Genomic DNA, 27823 nt, shown 5'->3' on the forward strand with positions numbered 1-27823 from the left:
TTCCCACATAGCTCAGCCGTGTCTAGGATGAACTGCTGGGGGTCCTGTGCCCCTAAGAACAGAGTAGGTATTGCCGGGCCATTGCCACAGGGCTTCCGCAACACTCTGCTTTGCTAATTTTGGCATCTTTGCAGTATTGTATTCTTTCCTGGTTTGGCTGTGCAATTAATGATAGAAAACAAACGTCTTGGTTTTCCAGGTTTAAAAAAAACCCAGGATAGAATTTTAGTCACTGGGCAGTATTTCTGTTAACTGACACTGAACCAGACCTGAAAATGGTGTTTACTGAAGTAGAGGCCATCACAGTCTAATAGACTGAATCACACTTAATTAACTTTTATAAAGGCCTTCCTTGAGGCTTTTACCTCCTGTTAGTGATTTAAATAGTTTCTTTCTTCACCAGCAAGATTACATGGAAAGAAAGACTGTTTTAATTAGTCGTAAGGATAAACTCATCAGTGTAGAGTAAGTGTGTGCCTGTGACTCAGTGGGCTAGGCATTTGGGGCTACACCCACTCCCACTCCTCAAACCCAGCACAGAGCAGTTTGTTCCAAAGCTAAACAAAGGTGACTCCTGAATGGAGCTTAGATACGGGGCCTGCAGAGCAATGTTCTCTGTGCTTGGTGTGAAGTAAGGATGAAGAGGGGCTGACTAAGAAATCTGAGACCACCCAGATTGAAAGTCCAGTTCTGGGGCAGAGTCCACTGAGGTGCTACATTATAGGAGAAAGTTAAAAGTTCTGATTTCCAGATTTCCCTATTTTCTGTTTGAAGTATTTAATGAGATACATTGCTTATGAGTGAGAAAATTAGTGATCTTATTTTGTTTTGGGGAGAAGATGTAGATATAATCTTGTTGATCAAACACCGAGAGGATTTTCAAGTGATTCATCAGAGGTTTGTTATATCTGCAGTCCTAGGATTTGCTTTGTAAGTTATGTGAAAAATACATAGACCTTTTTTTAAAACCTAGAAATAGTATTGGATTTAGCTCAGAATTTAGCAGTGAGTTGATATGATATTTAAAAAAGATAGAATGTTACATGTTTTAAAAACATGTATTTTATTTCTGGTTTCTAACATTTCTGTCTACTGAGACAGACTTTGGCTTCAGACTGCCTTAAATATATGCAAACAACCCTAAAGATAACCTTGATATCATTAGTATAGGTAGGTAGGTAGGTAGATAGATAGATAGATAGATAGATAGATAGATAGATAGATATGTCCTAGTAAACAAAAACCAAAACCTACCTTTTATGTTCCTTTTAAAGAATTGTCACTGAGTTTTGTTACAAAATGGCTTGGTGAGAATTTTAGGTGCTCCAGAAACTGAGATCTGAGGATCCAGAGTTCAAAGCCAGCTTAGGCAGGCAAACCTAAGAGACCCTTATTTCCAGAAGTCAGCAAAAGTTGCTGTTGGAAGTGTTGCTCAAGTGATAGAGTTCCAGCTGTGAGCAGAAAAACCCAGGGAGAGTGTGAGGTTCTAAATTCAAGCCCCAGTACCAGCGCAAAAATAGAAGTCTGGGGAGTATGGTACTGGAGTTTGAACCCAAGGCCTTTAACGTGTTTGGCTGGCAGGTGCTCTGCCACATGAGCCATGCGCTCGGCCTTTTAATTGCTTCATTTATTTTTTGGATCTGTCCAGCCTTTTGAGTGATCCTCCTATCTGTGCCTCCCCTGTAGCTGGGATTGCAGGTATGAGCCATGGCACCTGCAAATCTTTTTTCAATTTTTTTTTTGAATAATAGTATGTTGAATGTAAAGAAGAAGAAAATGAGTCCTCTTTAATTCTTTTATTTTAGTATGTTAATAAGTAAATACATTAGAGGATTCTTAATATTTGTCTGCATAGTTTATCAAGATATTATAATAATTGTTCCACTGAGTATGTATATGATTGGCCTCCATGGATTTATTCTAATAGTGCCTCTTAAATATTTAGGGGAAGAGTATGTGTACTTAAAATGCAGACAGAGGGGCACTGCATCTAGGGGTCCTAAGAGATGTATACTCAGAATGCAATCTGAGTACATGAGGGTAGAGACTGGCAATGTTCATTGATTGGGAACCATAGAAACCAGGCCTGGGCGTGGCCACTGAGATCATTGAATGTCCTAGAGCCTTGGCTTTTCTCTGTGTCTGGGGTTGTTCGTGCCTGGCACAGAGAGGGGATCCAGTCATTATAAACTGCATTATTAACTATAATGCAGGCCACGTGTAGATGTCCAGTGTTTAGGAAAGGTTTGGAGCTGTTGTGCTGGCAAGGCTAGCTAGCGGGCTGCAGTTGAAGAATGAAATGTTCTGCGGCACAATGCGTGTCTAACATTGCACCCCATGCTGCTTCTTTCCCTTTCTGCAGCAAGCAACAGATTGGAATAAATATGACGACCGGCTGATGAAAGCTGCGGAGAGGGGGGATGTGGAGAAAGTGTCCTCGATCCTTGCTAAAAAAGGAATCAATCCTGGCAAAGTAGATGTGGAAGGCCGGTCTGCGTAAGTATTTCCTACATGCCGTGAGTCCCAAGGCAGTTTGGGTATGTCAGGTTTATGAATGGTGCTTATTTACCTCCTTATTTTAAAAGTTTTTGTCTGAACTCACAGTAGTACAATTTTAAACAAACTAGTAATTGTTGATTTTTGAGATTTCCTAAGCTGGGCTCAGTTCATTAAGCCTGTTCTTCTGGTTATTTGAGAAGCAGAGATATGAGGGTGGATCACACAATTTGAGGCCAGCCTGAGTAGAAAGACATGTATCAGACCCTATCTTATCTCACCTGTAGAGGCCAGGGTTTAGAGCCTGATCCCAGCTAGCAGGAGGAAGCACAATGGCTGGACATGGTGGCACCTGCCTGTCATCCCCGTGATACCTCTCTAGCTAGCCCAGGCCTAGTGAGATACTGCCTAGAAAATACCCATTTTAAAAAAGTACCAGACATGTGGTCAAGTGGTAGAGTTACCTACATGCTAAGTGCAAGCCCCCGTGTTTGTACCACTACAAACAAACTGTTCCCAACCTTGAGAGAGGACACCAGAACACTGTCCCCATGGTGAACAGCATTTTCCTTACCGTATTGATCTCCACAAAAGAAGCAAGATGTTTCCAGACATCAAAGAGCTTGTTCTAACCTCATGAGAGGTGAACCCAAGCCTCTTCACAAATCCCCCTGGCTGCCAACTTGGGATTCCCTTGGAGACTTAGTGTGCCTTTGTGTCCCCAAGGAGGACATCTCAGTTGTTTGTGGCTTCTGAACCCCATGCTTCTTCCCCCCCTTGTCCCAGTCCCCATCACCTCCCTCTCTTTGGGTCAGGAAGCAGAGGGTTAAAGGGCAGATCTAGATTCTGTTAAGATGCTCCAGTGGAAGTCTTAGCTGGGCACCCTTCCAAGGTTAGAGGTGAAAAGTTCCATTTCCTGAAATTCCTCAGCCTTTGCTTGTATGAATCTATTCAGAATATTATAACTGGAAGCCAGGCACTAAATATAGAAATGAGTCCTAGGACATGAACAATGTTTAATGTAGGTCAATGAGAGTACTGTAAAGAGAGCAAAACATGACTACAAATGAAGTCATTTTTAAGAGTGATAAAGTCTGAAAAGTATTAAGTAGTTTTCTGTTTTATCAAGTAGTACTTTGACAGGTACAAAGTACCTCCTCTTGGTTTTCCCTGTATTCACAGTACAAATAGTAAAGCATTGACATCTAGAAGTGACCTTGTTCCTTCAGTTTCTTCTTTCCAAAACTCTTTAAGCTGTTAAAACATGAAGGGACTGATCCTTAGGAAGAAACTCTAGTGTGCTCATTCATGCGTTTGATATCTTGAATGAAGGTTGCTTCATGATTGGTGTTTTGCTTCATATTTTGGTGGTTTTCAGTCTAAGCTTCAGTTAAGTGACATTATATATAACAATTTAGAGTTAATACAAATATAAAACTTGGGTGTTATCTGGAGTAGTGTTAGTCTTTGAGGTTTTTTTTTTTTTTCACCAGAGGACAGAGAACAGCTCCTAGAGATTCGCGGGACAAAGCATTTCTCTTTTAGATTTGCACACACAAACTAGATTCTTACTTTATTAAAAGCATTTCGTCCTTAGGACAAGCTACAAACGTATCTTCTGTATTAGCTATAATGACAGAAAATGTATTTCTGTTTTGTCTTTTTTTTTTTTGTAACAAGTGCTTCTTCAGAGTGGCTTTAGAAAGAAAATATTTTAAGCCTAGCCTTTGTGACGACAAGGATCTGTTTCCTCAGTTTACCTCTCTGCTAGTGCAGCCCTTGCGCTCCCCACCCCAGGCGGCTTATGCACTGATGTGGAGCTGCAGGCTCCACTGCCCATTTCCTTGGGGCTGTGAAAGTTCTGCTTATCCTCCTAGCTGCCAACTGAGGAGGTTGCAGATGTTTCTGGGGAGGTTTCGGCTTTGGATTTGAATCTTTTCTCTGTGGGCCTCTGTCTTTACTTGCATCCTGGCTTAGTCACGGTTTACTTGTATGTTCTTGCAGTCTTTCTGCTTATTCCCTGAGGAAGCTGTTTTCTTTTCATTATGGTAGTCAAAATCCATGTCTTTGGTTTTTAAATGCTTTCTTTTAGTCATACTAGAACTCAAGACCTCACACATTTCTTGGCTCACTCACTTTGTTACTCTACCACATGAGCAATGCCTCCAGTCCTGATTTTGCTGGTTATTTTGGAGATGGAAGACTCATGCTTTTCTGCTCAGGTTGGCTTCAAACCTCAATCCTCTAGATCTCAGCCTCCCTGATTAACAAGGATTAGAGGCATAGGCCACCAGTACCTGGCCCATGTCCTGTTTTTTAAAAGAGAAATCTTTGCAAGAATTGATTTCTTAAGTACAGAAATAGGATTTCTGTGAGGTGGCTTCTTATATTTCCTTTGCAACTCATTGGACACACTTTCTGGAGCATATTTGCAGCTTCCAGCACACTGGGACAAATGAGGAATTGTAGATGTGCTGTGATCTCTGAGCTCTTGTACTGACACCCAGCACTCAGGTGGGTTCTAGTAGTGGCCTGGAGTATTGATTGTTTTCTTTGTGGTCAGCTTCCACGTGGTGGCCTCCAAGGGGAACCTTGAGTGTTTGAACGCCATCCTCATTCATGGAGTGGACCTCACAGCCAGCGACCCTGCAGGTATGCTAACCAAACTGAATAACAGCTGGCAGCAAAACAGGAAGATGTTCCAAACCTCATCTGGCCATCATTCTGTGGGGGAGGTATCAGGGATTGAACTCAGAGCCTTGCAGGTACTAGGCCAGCATCCATCCAGACACTGCTAACTTTCTAAGCTAGACCTAGATGGTATAACAGGAGAAGGCCTAAATTTTCTGTTTCCAAAGAGTTGAGACAGAGTTCACTTCCAAAGTATCACTGTGGGGACAGGTCTGGAATAGGAAACAGGAGAAAACATTACCGAGCACTTAGAAACTTGTAATCTAGTGCTGGTCTTAGTAGTCTTGTCAGTCCTAAAGTCTCAGTTTGAAGAACTTGTGGTCCTTTTGGTTTGTTTTGAGTGCTGTTCTGAGTTCTCTCTCCTGATGGCCCTCAAAATACTGTGAATGATCAGAATAGTGGGGTGTTTGTGTCACATTGTGTAAGCCTCCCACACCTATCATGTAGGAACTTCTCTTATCCTCACTTTAGCTCAGGGAGGCAAGAGTGCTGAGCCTGAGTCCCCCACATTAGGCTTGCAGACCAATCTCAGTCAGGCTGTATTCTGTTTATAGCATTTTACCTCAGTAGAAACTCCTTCAGTGTTTTTGTTCAGGTATATCTCAAAAAATTCATTTACTTACCCCTAGTGGTACTTAAGTGTATCCTTTGAAGTTTTACAGCATCGCCTTGTGTATCAAAGGTAGGAAGGAGTACTTGAACCCAGCTCTTACTTTCTCTCAGTAGCAGAGCAAAACCTGCTTACTCCTCAGGTCAGCCCTTCTCAGTTTTCTGGGACTGTACCTGTACTGTGACCAGTAGCCATGCTTTGTAATTCAGCTTTACACAGAGTTGTCCTAGAGTAGAGACTTTTCTCCAATCCCAATACTTCCCTACCTGGGGAACGGCAGCCACAGGCCCTAGAAGCCATGACAGACAGACATGAATACCTCTAGGTTGCCCTTAGCCTACTTGCTTGTACTGTTAGTTTTGTAAAGATCCAGGTAGTCTTTGAAAGCAAAAAAGGAACCCTACCTCCACTTTCTATATTGTTACATCTGGACAAGTACATATATTACTGCTAACCCACAGTGACCTTCTCAAGTCCAGCATAGAGAGAGATCTTCTGCATATGAAGATCCATCACGTCTCAAATAACAGACCACACTCAATTTATTGTTCCCCTTTGAATAAAGGAAGAAACAAATATTTCCCTTCACCCCCCCCCCCCCCCGCCCTTGCCAGGATTTTGCTATCAGCTTTGTCAGTGCACTGGAGACATGATAGTGCCTAGGGCAATGGTACTACTCTTGGGAGACTTATACCATTATTTTATTTCCATGTTTTCAATATCTCTTATTAAAATAGCAGGCTAAGTGACAAATCTTAGACACTGAAAGCTTGGTTGCAAAGTAAGCTTCCTATGATTTAAAAAACTTTAAAAATTGTTATTATAAAGGTGACATACAGAGAGGTCATATGTGCTTTTTAAAATTGTTTCTAAGAAAATTCATAGATTCCCATACATGTCCCATGATTTCTTTTCTAGGGAGAAATGCTCTTCACCTGGCTGCTAAGTATGGACATGCACTGTGCCTACAGAAACTTCTACAGGTAGCATATTTGTACTGCAAATACATATGTACATAAATAAAATGTGTTCTGTCATTTTGGAATTTGAGATCAAAGCAAATAGTGGGGCAACTCTGACTGTTGGGTTACATGGTTTTTTCCATCATTCATGAAGGAATGTGAATGATAGAGAACAAAAATTCCAGGAAAGTATATAACTCAGCATATTAAAAATAAATAACAAAGACTTGACCTTCTTGTTGACCTTAGCTGGAGATCGGAATTTTTTGTTGTCTAGAGAATGGCATGAGATAAAGTAATGCAACTTGTGATGTATCTGTTTCTGTACAAATATAGATAATAACCATGATGCAGCACTAACATCAGTAGTGAAGCTTAGAACTGACAAATCATAGCATCCTATGAACTATTTGGCTGAGTTACCCTTTTGTAGGTCCACTCAGCCACATAGAGGAACTGACTCGTGTCTTTGTTCAGCAGCTCCTTTTAACTCCTGCTGAAAACAAAAATCCCAAACAATAATGTACTTTCAATACTCCATGCTATTGTCACAGCCATATGTTTCCTGTTTGGTGAAATGCTGTTAGATTTACAGTTAGATGACATTATTATATTTGTTTCGTGTCAAAATATTTAGTAGGTTGTTGAAAGTCTTTACTTTCTTTGATAAGTGGAATATTCGCAGATTAAATAACAGCTGTTGATCTGAGTGTGGATACTGGATTTTAAAGTAAACTCCCAGATCACCAGGTTTCTGTCTCCACAGTACAATTGTCCCACGGAGCTCGTTGACCTACAGGGCAGAACTGCACTTCATGATGCAGGTAAGCCCAGTTCCTGCCTGGGTGGGGGGGCCTTGGGTGTCTGCTCTGTCACATTTATCCCAACATGGTTCTGTTTGTCTTTTTGTGCTGGTACTGCTTGAACCCAAGGCTTCACTCTTTTGCTTGGCTTTCTTGCTCACGGCTGGCGCTCTACCACTTGAGGTATGCCTCCAGTCTGGCATTTTGCCGGTTAAATGGAGATGGAGTCTCCCAGAATTTTCTGAATTATTCTTTAGGTATCATAAAAAAATAAGGTACACCCACAGCAGCTTGATATTTGAGTACTTTTTCGTTATTTCTGAGCAGTTTTGGAATGTAGTCTGTCTTTTCTTGCCTGTCTCTTCTAAATGTGAAATTCCTTTAGTTTTCTAGTATGTCAAGGAAAGCATCCTACCTACTCTCTCAACATATAGGGAATATTTGTATAGATTAGAGTGATATGTAGTAAAAATGTTGTTCATTAACTTTTCTTTAGAATTAGTTCTCTTTCTTCATGCATTTTCGGTGCTTTTATTTATTTGTTGTCCTTTCTCTCCCAAAGCAATGGCAGACTGTCCTTCCAGCATACAGTTGCTCTGTGACCATGGTGCCTCTGTGAACGCCAAAGACATAGTGAGTCGATGCTTGTGATTTCACTTCTGCCCTGGCCCAGCAGCTTTCATATGGTGTCTGACTGGTTGTCTTGATGCTGGCCTCTTTTTCTTGTTGCTTAGGATGGGCGGACACCACTTGTTCTGGCCACTCAGATGTGTAGGCCGATGATATGTCAACTGCTGATAGATAAAGGGGCTGATATTAATTCCAGGGATAAACAAAACAGGTAATTCTCTCCTTGATCTGGCTGGTGGTGATGGGCCCTGATTACAGTGTCTTGATTGCATTCCCCACAGCTCTTCATCCTTGGCTCTTCTTCTTCTACGTTAGTGTATGTTTCCCATTATGTAGTCTGTAGGGAGGAGTAGGAAGGAGGGAGGCAGAGTGAACTCTGAACAAAAGCTCTGACTGTGTTAGAGGCTAAAGGAAAGAAGACTCTGGGTTATTAGGGGCTTTAAAAATATCTTAGATTGTGGCTTGCTGGCGTGTGTCAGTTAATTTCCTAGGTGTTTTCAACTCACTCTGCTAGGTCCTAGTATTGTCTTCTGGGATTTTATAGACAATTATGAATAAAGTCATATTTTAATTTGATTTCATTCTTCTAAACGTTGCATCCTGTTGTTTGTAACTTATGGGAAGTAGAAAAACAAAGTAGTCTTTGCATTTTATAGTTCCCATTGTTTTTACTGTTCAAACATCTCAGAGAAGGAAATTCTTAAGGAACTAAATCATTAATGTGACTAGCAAAGTTGGGTTTTTTTTTTTGCTTTTTTAATATTAGCATTTTTTATTCAGTATAATCTGGTTCCAAACATGACTAAGAAAATTTGATTTTAAAGATTAATTTTACCTGACAGATAAGGAATTATTACTCCTGGAATATTTTGTGGTTATTAGAAAAACAATTTAAAAGGCCTACCTAGTCCAGAATAAATACCATATTTATTTTTTAAAAAAAGATTAAATTTTATAAGCAGAGAGAGATGATCTCAATATCAATGAATATGCCACATATTTTTATAGACCTTATACTTTTCAAAGGACAGTTTTTCCTCCCATTGGAGCTTGACAAAAATCTCAAAAAGGCGAATGAAAGTATAAAGTGAAATCTGTATCTACAGCAACTGTAACTTCTTAAAGTGTTTAAGTGGCCCCTGGCAGAGTTATGCTAACTACTCTGGGCCATTCTCATGGGTTTTCCTCAAGATCTCATCTTCTGTTTGCCTTTCAGAACTGCTCTCATGCTGGGTTGCGAGTATGGCTGCAGAGACGCGGTTGAAGTCTTACTTAGGAATGGTGCTGATGTAAGCTTGCTGGATGCCCTTGGTCACGACAGTTCTTACTACGCACGAATTGGTGACAACCTGGACATCCTCACCTTGCTGAGGACCGCATCAGAGAATGCCAACAAAGGTGCAGCCCTTTCTGTGACCAGGGAATCCAGTTTACTTGGTCAGTCATGATACTAAGCCCTGGTCCTCCTCCCTCTGTCACAACTGACTTAATTATGTCATTATCACTTGTTACCAGGCATTATTGTCACATATAGTTGAGTTTATCTAGTGAACCTTGGTCTGTAGACCAAATTTAAGAACTAAAACATAAGAGGCAATTCAAATGTCTTTATAAAAGATTTTTTTTTTTTTGTGGGTGATGGGGCTTGAACTCTGGGCCTGGGTACTGTCCCTGAGCTCTTCAGCTCAAGGCTACTGCCCTACCGCTGGAGCCAAAGCCCTACTTCCCCATTTTCTAGTGATTAATTGAAGATAGGAATCTCACCATCTTTTGCGCCTAGGCTGGCTTTGAACCATGATCCTCAGATCTCAGCCTCCTGAGTAGTTAGGATTACAGGCGTGAGCCACTGCACCCAGCTTACAAAAGATTTTTGATTAACCTATAAAAATTACATTGATTTTCTTTCTTTTGATAAGGAAAAGCAAAACTCCTCACTTTTATACTTACAGAGTTTTAAAGAAACAATCACCGTTTCTACACACATATAAAACAATCAGCTATTATGTACTGAATGCTTGTGGTAGATATTTTTCTGTTTATGAAAGAAAACTTGAAAAGTATATAAAAGCAGAGTGCATAAGTAGCTACTTAATCTCCCCATGCATCCTCCTGTGTATATTTTGGGGCCTGCATCACCTTGCAGTCTTTCTTCCCACTCATGTGGAGGCTACCTGCGATTCCAAGTAATTAATAACTTTTTGATGGCATATTTGAGTTTGGCTTTCCCAATCTCAGATCCTTTCCTGTAGTATCTTTTTTTTCTTGATGCACATGATCCCATTTCTTTAAATTTAGTTTGATCAAGAATCTTTCTACAGAGGGTGTTTAAGCTCTTGGAGTTTTCCCCTGGTTTGTTTGTATATATAAATATTTGCAATATTTTTTTATCCCCTTTAGATTAGTTCCTAGGAACTGAGTCACTGAGTGTTGGGATATACACTGGTTTAAGTTTTTTTATTTTAATATTTATTAACAAATTGCTTTTCAGTTTGCCTTAATACCATCATGGTGGGGAAGGGAGACTTGCTAATTTGGTAGGTGAAAAAACAAAACAAAACATGACCTTCTCATAAGTTCTGGTAAGATTTCTAGGAAAGTTTAGAATGTCCTTCCTAACTTCTGACTCAGTCATATGTATCTGGCAAGGGATCACACCGGCCCAATTTACCCTGTCATTCCACTGGTTGACTTTCTCTTTAATCTTTAGGGCGAGACCTTTGGAGGAAAGGACCCCCTTTGCAACAGGTAGAGCTTAATTTTAATTTTAACAATTATGTGTAGTGTGTGTCTTAAATCATGTGCTTGGGAAGGCTGGTTAGAGACGCACCTTGAAGAACCCAGGGGCTGGGGCCCTGATGCCCTGATACCCTGAGGAGACACCTTCACCTCGCTCAGACTGCAGTCTTGGTTGCCCCCTGGTGTGTGAAGTTCTAAGTGATGAGTTTTGGGCTGACAGGTGTTGCCTGCCCTCCTCTCCTTTGGAACAGAGCCATGTTTGTACTGTTCTAGGAGATTATGCCAGCACGCTAAGAAATGAAGATAACTGGGGTTTTGGTGAGAGGGGGATGGATAATTGTGGTTGGTGTTCTTGGTGCGTGGTTTGGGTTTTGTTTTTTTCTGAGACAGGGTCTCACTGTGTAGCCCAGGCTGGCCACAACCTCTAGATCCTCCTGCCTCAGACCCCGAGTGCTGGGATTACAGGCAGGCAGCACCATGCAAAAAACAGTTCAGGGCTGGGAGTTTAGCCTAGTGGCAGAGTGTTTGCCTAGCATGCACGAGGACCCGGGTTTGATTCCTTGGTACCACATACATAGAAAAAAGCCGGAAGTGGTGCTATGGCTCATGTGGTAGAGCTCTAGCCTTGAGAAAGCCCAAGGACAGTGCTCAGGCTCTGAGTTCATGGCCCAGGACTGGCAAAAAAAACAAACCCAAAAAACAAACAAAAAACAAAAACAAAAAAAAAGAGTTCAAAACTAATTATAGGGGCCGGGAGTTTGGCCTAGTGGTAGAGTGCTTGCCTAGCATGCACGAAGACCCGGGTTCAATTCCTCGGTGCCACATACATAGAAAAAAGTCAGAAGTGGTGCTGAGGCTCAAGTGGTAGAGCTGTAGCCTTGAGAAAGTCCAAGGACAGTGCTCAGGCCCTGAGCTCAAGCCCAGGACTGGCAAACAAACAAACAAAAAACCAACTAATTATAACGTTACAATTTTAATACCACTCTTAATTTTTTCTTTTGGTCTTCTGTGTGGATTTAATTGAGGACTTGACTTTAAAAAATAGCATAGTACCCGAAACAGTTCATGCTTGGTACTAATTTTATTAACAAGCAGTTTAACCCTGGTTTTGTGTCCCAGCTGGAGTAAATGTGTTCCGTTCTGCTCTCCTCTCTCGAGCTGAAGTGGTTGTACGACACTCTGGCTCCAGGGTAGCGTAGGCAGCTTTCCTCCCGTGCTGGCTCTGTGCTCTCCTCCAGTACCTCTAGTCCTTGAAGAGAAAGCCCTCAGGTACCTCCGGTGTCTTACCATCACCCTGTGTCATCTCATCATTCACTGATTCACATGCTGCATTCAAGCCTTTCTTCTGTGCATCAGAGTGCCCCTGTCACCCATGCATGGCTCATGTCTGTTGTCTTTTCTCACTTTTCCTTCCATCTGGAGTAACTGTCTAACCTCTCCCTGTTCCTCTGATAGCCAGCCTAGGGTAATAAAAGGAAGAGGAGGAGGAGGAGCAAGGGAAGGAGGAGAAAGAGAGGGGAGACTAAGAGAAGGCAAAGGGAGAGGAGGAAAAAGAGAAGGGGGGTAGGAGTAGAAGGAGGAGGAGGAGGAAAGGAGTCAAATACAGTGTCCACTGCTCAGTCTGTGCCTGCCACCTCATGTGGAATCCAGGAAAACTGTACTCTGAAGTGTCCATGTTGAGTAGAAGGCACTGTTGGACAGAAGCAGTGCAGAGCTCCCTGTGTAGGGGTGTCTGAGTGAAAATAAGGAGTTAGTATGTTTTTCCACAGGCTCTGAAGTGCTGCCTTTCCATTTTGTATTGAATATTCTTAGTGTCCCTGCTGTCCATGGGATTTTTTTCTGGTCCTAAGGAACACATAGTCCTACGATCAGAGGTCTGTAGTATAGTTGCAGACCCGCCTCTAGGGTCTGCAGGGAACACTGTGTGGTCCCAGGCCTTGAAACACCCAGGCTGGGTAGCAGAAGAATTAGTGCTGCTCTGAGTGGCACAACCCCTCATCTCCAAGAAGTTAAAGCAGGTTGAGGGAAAAAGCTGCCGAGGGTAGGGCTGGGTCGGGTCTTGCAGACTACATGCCCTTGCCTGCTGGGCTGCAGAAGGAAGTCAGTGTGGCCAGAGTGCTGTGCGCTCAGTGAAAGAGGCGGGAGAGGCCAGTCAGGTAGCAGGTGCTATGTGAAGGACTTTGCATCTACACCTGGCCACCCCACCATTGCTGGCCAGAAGCAGATATTGGGCCCCCTGTGTACGTGCCCTGCCTGTGGAGCCAGGGTGCCAGGATGCCAGGGAGGGTCTTTAGATGAGGAAATTGGTCTTCATGACTTAGCATGTCTGAGGAGCTGGGGTGAAGAGTGGAGGCGGTGTGGAGGAATTGTGGGGTGGGGTGATGACGCGAACTGTGCTGAGATGACAGGCTCTGCTGGTGAACAGGACTCTGGCAGAAAAGTAGTTGGGATCAAATTTGGACCAGACCTTTAATGTTTTATTAAGAGTCCTATAATGATGAATCATTATAACAGAAGCCTTCAAAGAATCTGATATAGACTAGCTTTTTAATAATACTCTAATTCTCCTCCAGACGCATTAGAATGATGGCTTAAAGCTTGGTTCAACAAAACTGGACAAAACTTAGAAATAATACTTTGGAGTATGAAAATAGAAAAAAAATACTTTGGAGTATGAAAATAGTCAGACAATCCTCAGAGAGAGACCTATAATTTTCTAAATTAATTATTCTGCAGATGTCAAGATTAGTTTTGGAGAAAAAGGGAGAGTACGGGTTGGTCTGTTTATTTGTGTTGTTTTTGTTATAGTAAGTCTCAAGCTGCAGAAAAGTGGCATAGCACACAATGTTTACTGGCCTAGGCCATTTGGAGAACTTTTCTGTCCTTGGGTCCCAGGGCTGCCTGGCTTTTCCAGAAGCCACACCTGAGATTATGAGTCAGCAGGGCTATGGGGGAAATCGATTGGTAGGGACCCCTGCTACCCACTTAATGCCACGTGCTGTTTCTAATTACATTCTTATGTAATTGGCACAGCTTTTTATGTGTCTAGTACAAATGTCCCTTTTTAAAATGTCATAGTTTTAATCCAAACACATTCTTAAAATTTTAAAATCCTCTTAGTGTTTAAAAATATGCTACACTTGCCTTAGGAAAGCATGTCTCATTGAAACACTTTGCATTTTAAGTGGACATGCCGCCCCCCAGTGGTATGTGCAAGCACTACTGGGTGTCTGCTATACTTTCTGGTGTTGTGCATGCTAACCTGACTTTTCTTAATGTTCCTTCTAAGTGGAATTTGAAAGAAGAGGTCAACATGAAGTCGAGTCAAAGAGAGCGTCCCAACGTGCAGGTACAAAGGAGAGCCATGTTGGTGCTTCCTTTAAGAACAGATGGTGGTTGTGGGTGGGGAGAAGAGAGGCACTAGGGGGAGAAGGGGGGAGCCAGTGGAGAGGAGGGAAAGCCATTTGTGGTCTATGACTATGTCTTTCCCTGTTTCTTCTGCAAGAATTGACTTTGGGTGTAGAGGAAACTAGGGCTTGAACTCAGAGCCTGGGGCTTGCCAAGATGTTCCGCCACTTGAGTCAAAGCCCTAGCTCTAAGGATCGGCTTGTTATGAATGTTTAAATCTGTGTTATACTAATGATTAAACTTTATAACATTGGAAGTATGATGTAAAAAGTGTTGTTTTAACATTTATTAGAATAAAGCAAGTACTTTGAAAGTGTTATATAACTTGGTTCAAATGTATCCTTATGAGATAAACCATATTCATATTAGAAAATTAATTATGGTGATAAATGTTAAATTTCATCACTGTATTTAAAGCTGTTTTATATACATCTATATGTGTAGATGGTAGTGAACTGCTTTTAAAATTGTCTTCTGTAATTGTTTTTTTTTCTCTGCCAGTCCTGGGGTATGAACTCAGGGCCTGAGCACTGTCCTTGGTCTTTCTCAAGGCTAGAGCTCTACTACTTGAACCACAACACCACTTCTGGTTTTTTCTATGTATGTGGTACCTAGGAATCAAACCTGGGTCTTCATGCATGCTAGGCAAGCACTCTACCACTAGGCCAAACTCCTGGCCCCTGTAATTGTTTTTTAAGACTAGGATTTCTTTCTTATTTAAGGATCTGGAAATTGAAAATGAAGATTTGAAAGAGAGGTTGAGGAAAATTCAGCAAGAACAAAGAATATTGTTGGATAAAGTCAATGGCTTACAGTTACAGCTGAATGAGGTGAGTGATTTATCTGATCTTTAAAAAAAAACCTAATTGTTTACTGTTATAGTCATTATCAGTAATGAATTATCATCCTTTACTTGTTGATTCAAATCAAGGTAAAACAGGTCTGAGCATGATGATACACACCTATAATCCCAGCTACTTGGGAGGTGGTTTGAGGTTAATGGTTCAAGGCCAGCACCAGCACAAAGTCAGCAAGAGTTCATCTCTACGGATATAGTGGGAACATTCCTGTGGTTCAAGTACTTGGGAGGTAGAGGTAGTGAAGTTAATGTTCAAGGTCAGCCAGTCTTGGCATAAAACACTAGACCCTATCTGAAAAATAAAGTGAAAAAGAGCTTGGGCCATGGCTCAAGTGGTAAGTGCCTGCCTAGTGTGCACAAGGCCCTGAGTTCACATACCAGTACTGACCCCATCTCTCCCCACCCCCAAGTAAAGCAAACAAAACAAGCCAAACCGACTTTGACTTTCATCTGTGACACTGAATGCGAGAACATGAGGGTTTGGAAAGAACAAAGAACCACCTGAGGGTTTTGAGGCCCTAGGCTTGGTGAGGAAGGGAAAGATGGAAGATGTGGGGAGGGAGAGCCAGTCCTTGGGTTCTTTTGTCTTGAAAATGCTGTGGAGTAGTGAGAAGGCCCCATCCTTGCGGCAGCACACAGGCGTTTCCCACATCCTCATCCCCACTCTAAAGGTAGCCCAGTCCTTTCGCAAGATGTTGGGTAAGCTCATACCTTTTAAGGAAAACTTTCAAGAGCTAAAGTGCTTTTCTCCTTCTTCTTAAATCTAGGAAGTAATGGTTGCTGATGACCTGGAAAGTGAGGTGGGATGATACTTTTGTTTTTAAACCATAATAATGTTTTTTATAAATTGAGAATGGTTTTGTAGAAGAGGTTTAGGTTCTGAATTGACATGGAGAGGCTTTTATTTCCAGTTATTGCTTAAAGAAAGAAACCTAGGGGTGACTGTCCAGTTGTGTTCAGTGTAGTGTTCCATGAATCTTGATATAAAAAGATGAAAAATCCTAAACATTGTAAAGGAAATGTCCAAAAATAATTTCTTTAAAATAAGAAAAGTTTGAAATTTTTTATCATATTGTATACACTGTATATGTGTGTTTATGTTTATAAATCACATATTGTATTAGTATTTTATTTAAACTGGCAACTCTACCAGTGCTTAAATTAGGCCCAATTAGAGATGTCATTAACTCTAGTCCTCAAAGTAATGTCAGTTCACCTTTTCTAAAACATACTTTCAACCTAGTTCAAGCATAGGATAATTTTACATAATCCTGCATTCATTTATTTTTTTTTTCCATTTCAGAGAGAGAAGCTGAAGTCTCTTCTGGCAGCTAAAGAAAAGCAACATGAAGAAAGCTTAAGAACTATTGAGACTCTGAAAAACAGATTTAAATATATTGAGGTACAAAAGACTTACATATTGTCCTGTGACTCATAATGGGTAGAAGAGAGCTTCGCATTGACTTGAACTGGAGTCTTGAGTCTGTTCTCTGTGGCCTAGTCCCAGGCAGTTTATTTGAGGTCTTTGAGTTGGTTGCTGCACCGACAAGGTCTGAGGAGTTGCCCCTTCACCCTCCTGCTGAATCATTCCAGGGTTCAGATGAGGCTGCTCCTTAGTCATCCGCCTTTGCTTTCCTTTGTGTCCATTCTTTCCTTCTCAGGGCTTCTGTTTCACCTACCACTGCAGGCTGTGAAGGTCATAAGAGCAGAGTATCAGATGGATGAGTTGTGGGCTCTCCTGGGTTGGCTCTCCATGGATTAGTCAGGGAATCACAGAGAGAGGTCATGTAATATGGCTCAGGGCATATATTCATCTTTGATGCATCAGTTAGCTGTTTTTCTAAGTTCAAGTTTTAGCTTTTAGCTGAAATACAATGTCCATTAAAAAGCATGGCATGGGCTGGGAGTTTGGCCTCGTGGTAGAGTGCTTGCCTAGCATGCATGAAGACCTGGGTTTGATTCCTCGGTACCACATACATAGAAAAAAGCCAGAAGTAGTATTGAGGCTCAAGTGATAGAGCTCTAGCCTTGAAAAAAATCCAACGACAGTGCTTAGGCCCTGAGCTCAAGCCCAGGACTGGCAAAAAAAAAAATAAAAAAATAAAAAAGTATAGCTGTCAAAACTACTTCAGTTGATCAGTTTTGACAATTTTAATGCACCCAGGTCAGGAAACCAAACATTAACACACTCTGTACTGGCTTCTTGTCCCTGCCCAAAGGAGACCTGCTGTCCTGACTGTCTGCACAGAGTTGTTCTACAAAGCCATATCGCATATTTTATAGATATCACTTGTCACTGGGGGCTGCTGAAGGAGTCTTTTCTGCACTGATTCTTTATGGTTGTTTGGGCCTTTGCCTCAGTTTTGGTTCTGCTGTCTATTTTCTTTTGCCCTTACAAGTAATCAGTGCTTTATAAACTCAGTCTATTGGCAGGGAGGTGAGCCATACTCCAGCAGTGGTGAGGTGCAGTGTGGCTCTGCCTTTTTATGTGAGGCAGCAGCAAGTGCTAGGGGTTCAGAGTTGTTTGCTTTAGAGCAATGAACTCTTTCCTTAAAACTCTCAGCTGTTTTCATGAGAGTGCTCAGTGAAGCAGTTTATTCCCAGCTGATCTCTCCTTGTTGTCAGTGCTCTGTTTTAGGAGCTAAAACAATATTCTGGAGAAACAATGTCACAAATATGGTTTTAATGATAACTATTTAGAGTTAGTATAGATAAAATGTTTGATAAGGGCCAGGAGTTTGGCCTAGTGGTAGAGTGCTTCCTTGCACTAGCATGCACAAAGCCCAGAGTTTAATTCCTCAGTACCACATACACAGAAAAAGCAGAAGTAGTGCTGTGGCTCAAGTGGTAGAGGACTAGACTTGAGAAAGCTCAAGGACACTGCCCAGGCCCTATGTTCAAGTCCAGAATTAGAAAAAAAAAAAAAAGTTTGACAAATTGCAGTAGTATCTACCTAAAATGTAATTCTTGTTTCCAATTTCAGAGTGATCATTTAGGCTCAGGAAGTCATTTCAGCAACCGTAAGTATGAAACTATAGCTACCAGTATGGTTCCCAGTCCTGAGTGCAAAAAAAAAGTATGCACCTCTCTACCTGTCCAACTGTGCCCCCCAGTTATGAGCTGCATTTCCGCAGGACATAGGGAAAGGCACACCCTAAAACAGTAGCCTTGAATTTCTTCAGTCACTTTGATATTTGAGTAATATACTCTACAAGAATCAAATTTGTCTTGTTCATTGGTAGACATGTCTTGTGATATTTGGGGCTTTTTTTATGGAAAGAATTTTTGGACTGGCAAAAATCATTGTATTACCAAAACATTTTAGAATGATAGGTGCCATAAACAACTCAATTGATAATTATGTTAGGACTCTGTGTAATGAATCTTCAGTGTTGTTTGTTCTCCAGTTTCATACAATTCCTCTAGAAAACCTAGTTTTGCCTTTCTGATAAGTATTACATTACCCACTAGCTATCACACTATTATTTACCCTGTAAATTAAAAAGATATACTTTTAATTTTGAATGTATATTTTATAATAGTCAAGTAACCCTGTTAGCCTATCAGACATTCTTCTAAAAACAGACAATAGCTGAGCATCAGTTGATTACAGCTGATGCCTGTAATCCTAGTTACTCAGGAGGCTCAGAGTAGGGAGACATAGTTTGAGCCCAGCTTGGGCCAAAAAGTTGACAAGACTCCCATCTCAGCACAGTGGTATATGCCAGTCATCCTAGCTCTGTGGGAAGATAATTCTCTGAAGTGGCACTGTGGCTCAGGTGATAGAACACTGGCCTTGAGCACAGAGAGGCTCAGGGACAGAGTCCAGGCCCTGAGTTCAAGTCCTAGGACCAATGAAGAAAGGGTTAGAGGCATGATTCAGGTAACAGAGCAACTGCCTAAACAGTATTTTATTATTTTGTTCAGTAGGCTTCAGGTATTTTCCTTGTATTTATAGAACCAATAGGAAAAATATCAATATTTTTGAACAAGGATAATTTCACATTGTACCTCCTGGTTCTCGTTTGATCGTATAATAAATAAATGGCAGAGGAAATGATACCAACTTTATACTTGGCTTTGGTGTGGATAGTTTGTTAAGATGTCATTTCTTTGGACTTACTCAGGAAAAGAAGACATGCTTCTTAAACAAGGCCAGATGTACATGACGGACCCACAGGTAATTCTGTTTTATTTTTAAAAATGTTTAAAAAATGTGCCAGTGGTTCATGTCTATAATCATAGCTACTCAGGAGGATCAAATCCAAGGATTACAGTTTGAAGCTATCCTAGGCAGGAAAATCTGTGAGACTCTTCAGTTAATTACCAAAAAGCCAGCAGTGGAGCCTTATCTGAAGTGATAGAACACCAGCCTCAAGCATAAAAGCTAAGGGACACACTAAAACCCTGAGTTCAAGCCACAGGGCCAGCACGCACGCACGCACGCACACATGCCTTATCTTGAGTAAGGTTTTCATCATCATACTGGGTCTCGAGTATGGTTTTCATCTTCATAATTAGTTGTTCTTGCTTTCTTGAGTTTAATGAAAGCAGATCTGGCTACTTGTGGTGCCCCCTAGAATGACAGTGGTCTAGGATGGAGATTAGAATTTCTATTTCCCCATCTTTCCCGGTCTTCACCACAGCCCAGTTAACACCTCATGTTTGCCGTATAAAGGAGAAGACATAGGATCTTTTCAAAGCAATCTGTATTAGCTTTGAAGTATATTTTCTTTTATAATTAAATATATATTCTATGTCTTGGAGATTCATCTCAGAGACACCAAAACTAAGCTTCTAAGAGGTAACATGTTAGCTGGTTGTCTTACCTGTTTATCTCTTTCTCATCTTTATTTTCCAATTGATGCAGGCTTGCATTTCTGGCACCTTCAGCAGCCTGCAGAACTGATATCTACTTGGGCTTTAGAGACTGTTTTTGTCTGGCCTCCTCCCCAGGCAGAATGAGCAGACCTAGGGCTCAATTCTGAGTGTCGACGTGGACAGAGTGGTCTTCAAGTGACCAGTATTTAAGAAGATTGGAGACATGCTCTGTTGTAATGAGCATGGAAGATGTGGTGTAATTTGGCAAATTACAGTCTATAATATCGAATGAGTTAAGAGACAATTCAGAAGCAGCAAGGCTAGGAAATGGCTCCATGGCATCTGTTTGCTTCCTCCCTGTGCAGAGGAGGGCAGCCTTTGTCCAGCTGACAGTTGTAATGTGAGCCCTGCTCTCCAGTAGCAGGGGCTCACCGTGGGCTGCTATCGTTGACAAATTACATGCGTAAGATACATCTACTGGCTGTGCAGGGGCCATAGAGCAGTTACGGGCTGTCTCTTTCAGGATTGTATGTTACTTTCTGAATGATTTCACTCCAGAATTACTCTGCTTCTTTTTGTGAGCACTGATTAATAGAGCAAAGTAACCATCAAATTTTATGCTTAAATTCTCAGTTGTCTTCCTGAGAGAACACCACCTCTTCTGTGAGTTGACTGGCATTCCCCTGACTCCTCTCATGGTAGCTCCCTTTATTTGGGGGATATTTTCTAAATTTCTAGAGCACTGTGCTGGAGTTGATGGTAAGGCTACTCAGAAACTGTTATTATTTTTTTTAGAAGTCTAGCAGTAAGTAATTCTGTGAAATTATTTGCCTATTTGAAATCGCAGTATAGTTATTCAGGGCTCTGATGGCTTACTTTAGACTCTGGAGTTCTAGATACAAGTAACAAAGTATAGATGTAGTGAATAGAGCTTGGTAGGGTTGAACTCAGTAGAACCCAGAAGCCAGAGCTACCTTTCTTTGTTCTGTCAGAAGTAGGCTTAAGAGAACATGAAGTGAATAGAACCCTCACAAGGTGAGGGAGATTCATGTCAGAACTGTTTTGTGCTGACTCCTCCCTCCTTCTCTCCCTCCATACAGGGTGGAAACGTGTACATTTCTGTAATTTATTACTGTTAGTACCTCCATTGATGCCATCTTCCCTTTTCAGGGTACTCCTCCAGGCACGGCAGCCCAGGTGCAGAGCAGGTCTGTGTTACGACCACTGGAACTGGCTCCCCCTAGTCAGACTTCCTATTCTGAAAGTGAGATTCTAAAGAGAGAGTTGGAAGCCATGCGGACCTTCTGTGATTCAGCGAAACAAGACCGACTTAAGCTCCAAAACGAACTGGCCCACAAGGTGGCTGAGTGCAAAGCCTTGGCCCTGGAGTGTGAAAGGGTCAAAGAGGACTCCGATGAGCAGATCAAGCAGCTGGAAGATGCCCTGAAGGACGTACAGAAGAGGATGTATGAGTCTGAGGGGAAAGTGAAGCAAATGCAGACCCACTTTCTGGCCCTCAAGGAGCATCTGACCAGTGAAGCCGCCTCGGGGAACCCCCGGGCCCTGGAGGAACTGAAGGACCAGTTGAAAGATATGAAGCTCAAGTATGAAGGGGCCTCCGTGGAGGTGGGCAAACTCCGGAACCAGATGAGACAAAGTGAGAGGCTGGTGGAAGAGCTGAGGCGGGAGGAAGGCCGGCTGAGGGAGGAAACGGCGTGGTTGCAGAAGGAGCGAAGCACGTACAGGGTGGAGCGAGAAGAGGCAGGGAGGAAGGTGGCTGAGGTGGAGGGCCAGGTGAAGCACCTGCAGGCACAGGTGGCCCTTGCCGTTCCTACAGAAACATTCGAAAGCATGAAGAGCGCATTATCAAGTGAGGTGAATGACAAAGCCAAAAAACTAGTGGAGGCTGAACGAGAACGTGAGAAGTCACTTGGTGAAGTCAGACAGTTGAAGAGAGAGCTGGAGAGTATGAAGGGCCAGCTGGCCGAGCATGTCCGGCCAGAAGAGCACGAGCAGCTCAAACGCCAGTGGGAACAGAAGTCTGGGGAGTTGGGGAAAAAGGTCACTGAATTGACACTGAAAAACCAGGCCCTCCAGAGGGAGCTGGAGAGGGCGGGTGTGGATAGTCAGCTCCTCAGCCGGCAAGTTCATGACCTGACAGTGGAGATGAAGAATCATTATGTTCCCCTGAAAGTCAGCGAAGAAATGAAAAAGTCTCATGATGTGAACATTGATGATTTGAATAAAAAGCTTTCAGATGCCACACAGAAGTATACAGAAAAGAAGTTGGAAACAGAGAAACTGCAGATGGAAAATGACAGGTTAAGTAAGCATGTTACCCGCCTGGAAACTGTGTTCATATCCCCTGAGAGACATGAAAAGGAGCTCGGGGCTCTGAAATCCAACCTTGTTGAACTTAAAAATCAGCTCTCTGAACTTAACAGAAAGTATGGCGAAGACCAAGAAAAAATTCGCACACTCCTGTCTGAAAACACTGGTTTGAAAAAGTCTCTGAACCTCCAGTATGTGCCAGTCAAAACCCATGAAGAGGTCAAAAGCACATTAAACAGCACACTGGAGAAAACTAAGAGAGAATTATCAGATGTGAAGAAAAGATTTGAAGATATAAATCAGGAATTTGTAAAAGTCAGAGATGAGAATGAAACCCTTAAAAGGAACCTGGAAAACACTCAGAATCAAATGAAAGCCGAGTACATCAGCCTGGATGAACATGAGGCCAAGCTGAGGGCCATGGATCAGAGGCTGAAGGAGGCACGAGAAGCCAACGCTGCTGTCCTGGCTGACTACAAGCAAGGCCAGGAGGAGATCCTGACACTGCACGTGGAAATCAAGGCCCAGAAGAAGGAGCTGGACACAATACAAGAATGTATTAGGCTGAAGTACACGCCTATTATCAGCTTTGAAGAGTGTGAGCGGAAATTCAAAGCAACAGAGAAAGAACTGAAAGAGCAGTTAGCGGAGCAGACACACAAGTGCCATGTCAGAGAAGAAGAGGCCAAGAAAAGTGAGCAGGAAAACAGCAGGCTCAAGAAGGAGATGGTCACTCTTCAGAAGGAGTTAAAGGACACGCATGCTCTGCTGGGGAATGCCCGGGAAGCAGAAAGAACATTAGGCAGAAAAACAGAAGAGCTAAACAAACAGTTGAAAGATCTGTCACAAAAATACACCCAAGTGAAGAATGAGAAAGAGAAGCTACTAGATGAAAAGGCCAAACAGACAGCCGAGATCCTTGCCACACAGAGTCTAATGCAGAAGCAGCATGTCCCAGTGGAAGAGGTGGAAGCCCTGAAAAAGTCTCTCAACAGCACCATTGAGGACTTAAAGGAAGAGCTGAAGAGCAAGCAGCGGTGCTGTGAGAAGGAGCAGCAGGCTGTGAGCCGGCTGCAGCAGCAGTTAGACAATCAGAGGAACTCTTCTGTGCCCCTGGCAGAACACTTGCAGGTTAAGGAAGCCTTTGAGAAGGAGGTTGGGATCATGAAAGCGAGCTTGAGAGAAAAGGAAGAGGAAAGCCAAAATAAAACAGAAGAGGTCTCCAAGCTCCAGACTGAGGTTCAGAGTACCAAACAGGCATTAAAGAAACTAGAGACAAGAGAAGTGGTGGATTTATCTAAATATAAGGCAACAAAAGGTGATCTGGAGGCCCAGGTCTCCAACCTGAATGAAAAACTGGCCAACCTAAACCGGAAATATGAAGAAGTGTGTGAGGAGGTTTTGCATGCCCAAAAGAAGAAATTATTAGTGAGAGAGGAGAAGGAGTCGCTACACTGCAGCCTTGAGCAGGAGATTGAGGACCAGAAAGAGCGGTGTGATAAGTCCCTAACTACCATCTCAGAGTTACAGAGGAGAATCCACGAGTCTGCGCAGCAGATCGAAGCCAAAGACAATAAGGTAAGGGTAAAGTTTGCACACTAAGATTGGAAAGCTCAGATCAGGACTGCCAGAATAGGAGACTTTGTCCCACAGTCAGGCTTACAAAAGCCTGGCCAAGAGTCACCTTTCCAGTTTGACTGTCACTTGCAAAAAATCCTGAATTTAAGTACACAAAAACAGTTTTCCTTCAGCTGGTCCAGAAGGGAGACCTGAGACTCACTTACCTGATGGTTTATGGTGTCTGGAGAGCCAGGGGAAGGGAGGAATAAAGCCCTGTGCGGGCTGCATTAAATCAAGCCACTGGGGAGTGTCCAGTCTTGTCCTGGCACACAGTGGTACCCGTACAGGAGCCCTGAGACCTTGGGCCTTCTCCTCTTAATCTTTCTGCACAGTGATCCCTTTACCTTTCCCTCCTTTCTGTGTCAGCTCCTGTGGGTTCTGAAGACCCTCGTTCTCCTTCCTGAGTTCTACACTTAAGTGGTTCCTTTTCCAAAAGGCCCCCTTTGTTTTGGCTTTACCATCCATATGAAGCATTGACGTTACCAAGTTCAGATTACCTGGTTGATTGGGGTTTATGACATTCTCATGGCACAGTTTACAGAATACTCAATTGTGGTTTTTGACACATAGAATTTGGAGGTGAAGACTCACTGCAGCTCTCCCCATTCGTGAGTAATTAGAGATGCCTTTGTCCTCCTCAGTAGACAAGTCCAGGCCCAGCCCTCCTCTCTGGACAGGTTCAACACTAACCTCTGGCACATCTTCCTGTAAGAGTAAGATCTAGAATTTAAAGCTTTTCAGCTTATGTGGAAGGTAGGAGTATGGTTGTATAGAATGAGAGTGGCAAGTTACTAATTTCTTCTTCTGCACACTGCCATTTATTGATCATACAACTGAAAGGAACTAGACTCATAAATCCATTCCAGATGCACCTGAGCCAGGCTCCTTTACTTGCCCTTCTAAACGTTTCCCACAGTTTCTGTACTTCACAGGTCCTTACCTACTGCTTAAAAGTAAGGAGAATCAATTCTGCTCAACTCTGAGACTGTACATGGCATTTATTTTAACTTGATAATACCTTTGTAGGAAATTTATTGTGGAGAATTTAACTCAAGATATTATTCTACTTACACATTGTCTATACTGTTTTCTATAATCTTGGCAGTCTTCTGATTTGTAAAGGTAAGTTTATAGCTCAAATAAAGAATGGTTTCTTTGTATAGATGCTTATTAGCAATGAATACTGTGCCCTTTTTTTTTCTGTCACTTTCAAAAGATAACCGAGCTGCTCAATGATGTGGAGAGACTAAAGCAAGCACTCAATGGCCTCTCTCAGCTCACATACACCAGTGGCAGCCCCAGCAAGCGGCAGAGCCAGCTGGTCGACACCCTGCAGCACCAAGTAAAGGCTTTGCAGCAGCAGCTGGCTGTGAGTGACAGGCGGGGTGGGCCTCACACTCTTGAGTGACGGGGACTAATTTGTGCAGCATAGGTAAACTGGGGCAGCAATGTCATGTGACTTGGGATACCTGACATGGCTTCACCAGGAATATCCCCATGCATTTGTTACAAAAGTTTATTCCATTTCAGATTAGGGAATTCTGATTCACTCTTAAGAAGAGTGTTGTTGCTTAACAACAATGCTGTGTTCTGTAGCTTCAGACTCAGTGTCTTGGGATCAGAAAAAGGTGAATGATGCTATTCTGATCTGTCCGTCTCTCCACATTCCTAGGATGCTGACAGACAGCACCAAGAAGTGATCGCAATCTACAGGACGCACCTTCTGAGTGCTGCCCAGGTAAAGAGCAGTTGCTCCTTTGGAAAGGCTACTGTTTGAGAGAAAACAAAATGCGGTTTTATTTTTTCAGTAAATTTATGTGACAGTAATTGACAGTAACTGTACCCCATATGCTTATTTAAAAATAATTGTGTTTCTTTTCATCGTGGCTTGCATATTTACCAGAAAAATTACAAAGCTTATATGGAAACACATCTTAAATGTAGTGTTGTCACCATCTGCTTGTCACTCATTCTTTAGACAGTTTGGCAACACACAATGGTGGTGCCTGTTAACAGTGCTGTAGCTGGAGGTAGCACCCTGACAGTCACATGTGGCCATCAGCAAAGGCAGGAAGGGGGAGGTGCAAGGGCATCATATGTTTCCTGATTGCCTGCGAGGTTTTCTTGCAATGCAGAGAATACCAGAAAGGCATGCAAATGACAAGCAGGGAGTGCGAAGAATTAGAATAACTAAAAAGGTAACTGATATTATTGATTTTGAGCTTCAGACCTAAGATTGTTAGTTCTCTTCTTGAGGGGTATGCTGAGAAAACCATTTTTAAGAAGTCATATTAAGAAAATGTTTACATCAATAGGATTCGGTGTTAATGTTCTGTAGAAACTGTATGAACAGCATCCCCAGAGCTCTAGGAATGAGCTCTTGAGGCAGATGTGCTAAAGAGATAAACGTTAGAATGACAAGTGAGAGACAATAAGACTTATTTGGATTTGAAATGTATCAGGCCATTCTGTTCAGAAAGAAAAGAGAATCAAGCAAGGTAGCTTACCCCCCTGTAATCTTAGTTATTCAGGTGGCTGAGATCAGGAGAATCACAGTGTGAAGTTAATTGGGCAAAAAGTCTGAGAGACTCCACTACCAGTACTTGGATGCTGTAGTCTGCGTCTGTCATCCCAGCTGTGTGGGAATCTGAAATGGGGTAGACAAAAAAGCCTAGGAGGTTCCATCTCAAAGGAAGAAGCTGGGTGTGGTGGCACATGATTTTCACCCCACCTACAGCAGGAATCAGAAAATGTGGCAAAAAGTAAAACCCTATCTCAGTCACTGGTAAAAAAAAAAAAATGTAAAAGGTGGGGGAGGCTGGAGGTGTGGCTCAGCAGAGAGCACCTACCTGGCAAATATCCCCCTCCAAGAAAGAGAGAAACAGAAGAAGGGAACAAAGAAGGCTATTAAGGGAAAGCTTTAAAGTAAAAGACCTAGGTAAAATAATAAAACAATTTATGACACCCAGTTCTCACACTGAAAGTCCCGCCCTTTCTGTAGGTGATAAAGAATTGGCTATGAGCCAGGTGGCAGATGGGGTTGTCCACAGCTGCCTGCAAGCAGAGAGAAGAGAAGTTGGGACAGAAAGGTTTAGTGACAGAAAGATGGGGCCTCCGGCAATAGAAGGAAAGGACAGGAAGCTTGGTGTTGGTCAAGACCAGGGAGGGTGACTTTTGTCATGGGGAGGCCTTGCCGCCCGGTACAGTGATCTCTTTGGAAATTCAATGCCATCTTCTCCCGAGTCCTAAGGAAACAACCAAAGCAGTTGGCATCCGAGCATGCCTGCCTTTGGCTCCTCAGAGTGGCTAATGCTTGAAATCGAAGCATCCTGCTCTCATAACAGATTTTTAAAGCAAACTTTGAGGTCAATGGAAATGCTGTGAGGAACAGGGAGGATGGCGGGGAGAGGGAAGCAGAGAGAGGAGTGGGGGAGAGAAAAAGAGGTGGAAGCGGAGAGAGCATGCAAGCTTTGCCCACATTTCTGGTTATGGATGTCAGGAGCCTCGTGTGCAGTGACCTTCCTGTCACCGTGGTTGATCCGAGTGGTTTAGCCTGAGTGAAGCACGGGTCTCTGGACCCCGGGGTAAAGCCGTTGTCTGTGGAATTCTTGTTTCCATGATGGTGACACAAGGCTGTTCTCTGCTGTCTTCTTCCCCCTAGGGTCACATGGACGAGGACGTCCAGGCGGCCCTACTGCAGATCATCCAGATGCGGCAGGGCCTTGTGTGCTAGCACCAGCACTGACCACCCTTGGCCTTCCCGCCTGGCTGCCTGGCCTTCGTTGTGCCCTCTGTGCCTCTCCGGGTCTTGTTCTGCTAGTACAATGAAAATAAAGTACATTGTGTTCTGTCCCTA

The 27823-nt window shown here is 42.7% G+C and overlaps 1 protein-coding gene across 1 annotated transcript; it reads left to right on the forward strand.

The window, feature by feature from the left end:
• On the forward strand, positions 1 to 27823 carry Uaca (uveal autoantigen with coiled-coil domains and ankyrin repeats). Its single transcript, XM_090321666.1, has 19 exons — positions 1 to 63; positions 2363 to 2496; positions 5060 to 5148; positions 6716 to 6780; positions 7526 to 7583; positions 8125 to 8195; positions 8297 to 8403; positions 9409 to 9590; positions 10900 to 10937; positions 14218 to 14277; positions 15059 to 15166; positions 15963 to 15995; positions 16499 to 16597; positions 18179 to 18215; positions 19323 to 19375; positions 21187 to 23925; positions 25184 to 25336; positions 25640 to 25705; positions 27629 to 27823. Exons 1-19 carry the CDS (start codon positions 28 to 30, stop codon positions 27698 to 27700), a joined length of 4200 nt encoding a protein of 1399 aa, XP_090177792.1. The 5' UTR covers positions 1 to 27; the 3' UTR covers positions 27701 to 27823.

Source organism: Megascapheus bottae, chromosome 30 (assembly GCF_031878675.1).
Source record: "Megascapheus bottae isolate mThoBot1 chromosome 30, mThoBot2.hap1, whole genome shotgun sequence".
Classification (NCBI taxonomy): Eukaryota; Metazoa; Chordata; class Mammalia; order Rodentia; family Geomyidae; genus Megascapheus; species Megascapheus bottae.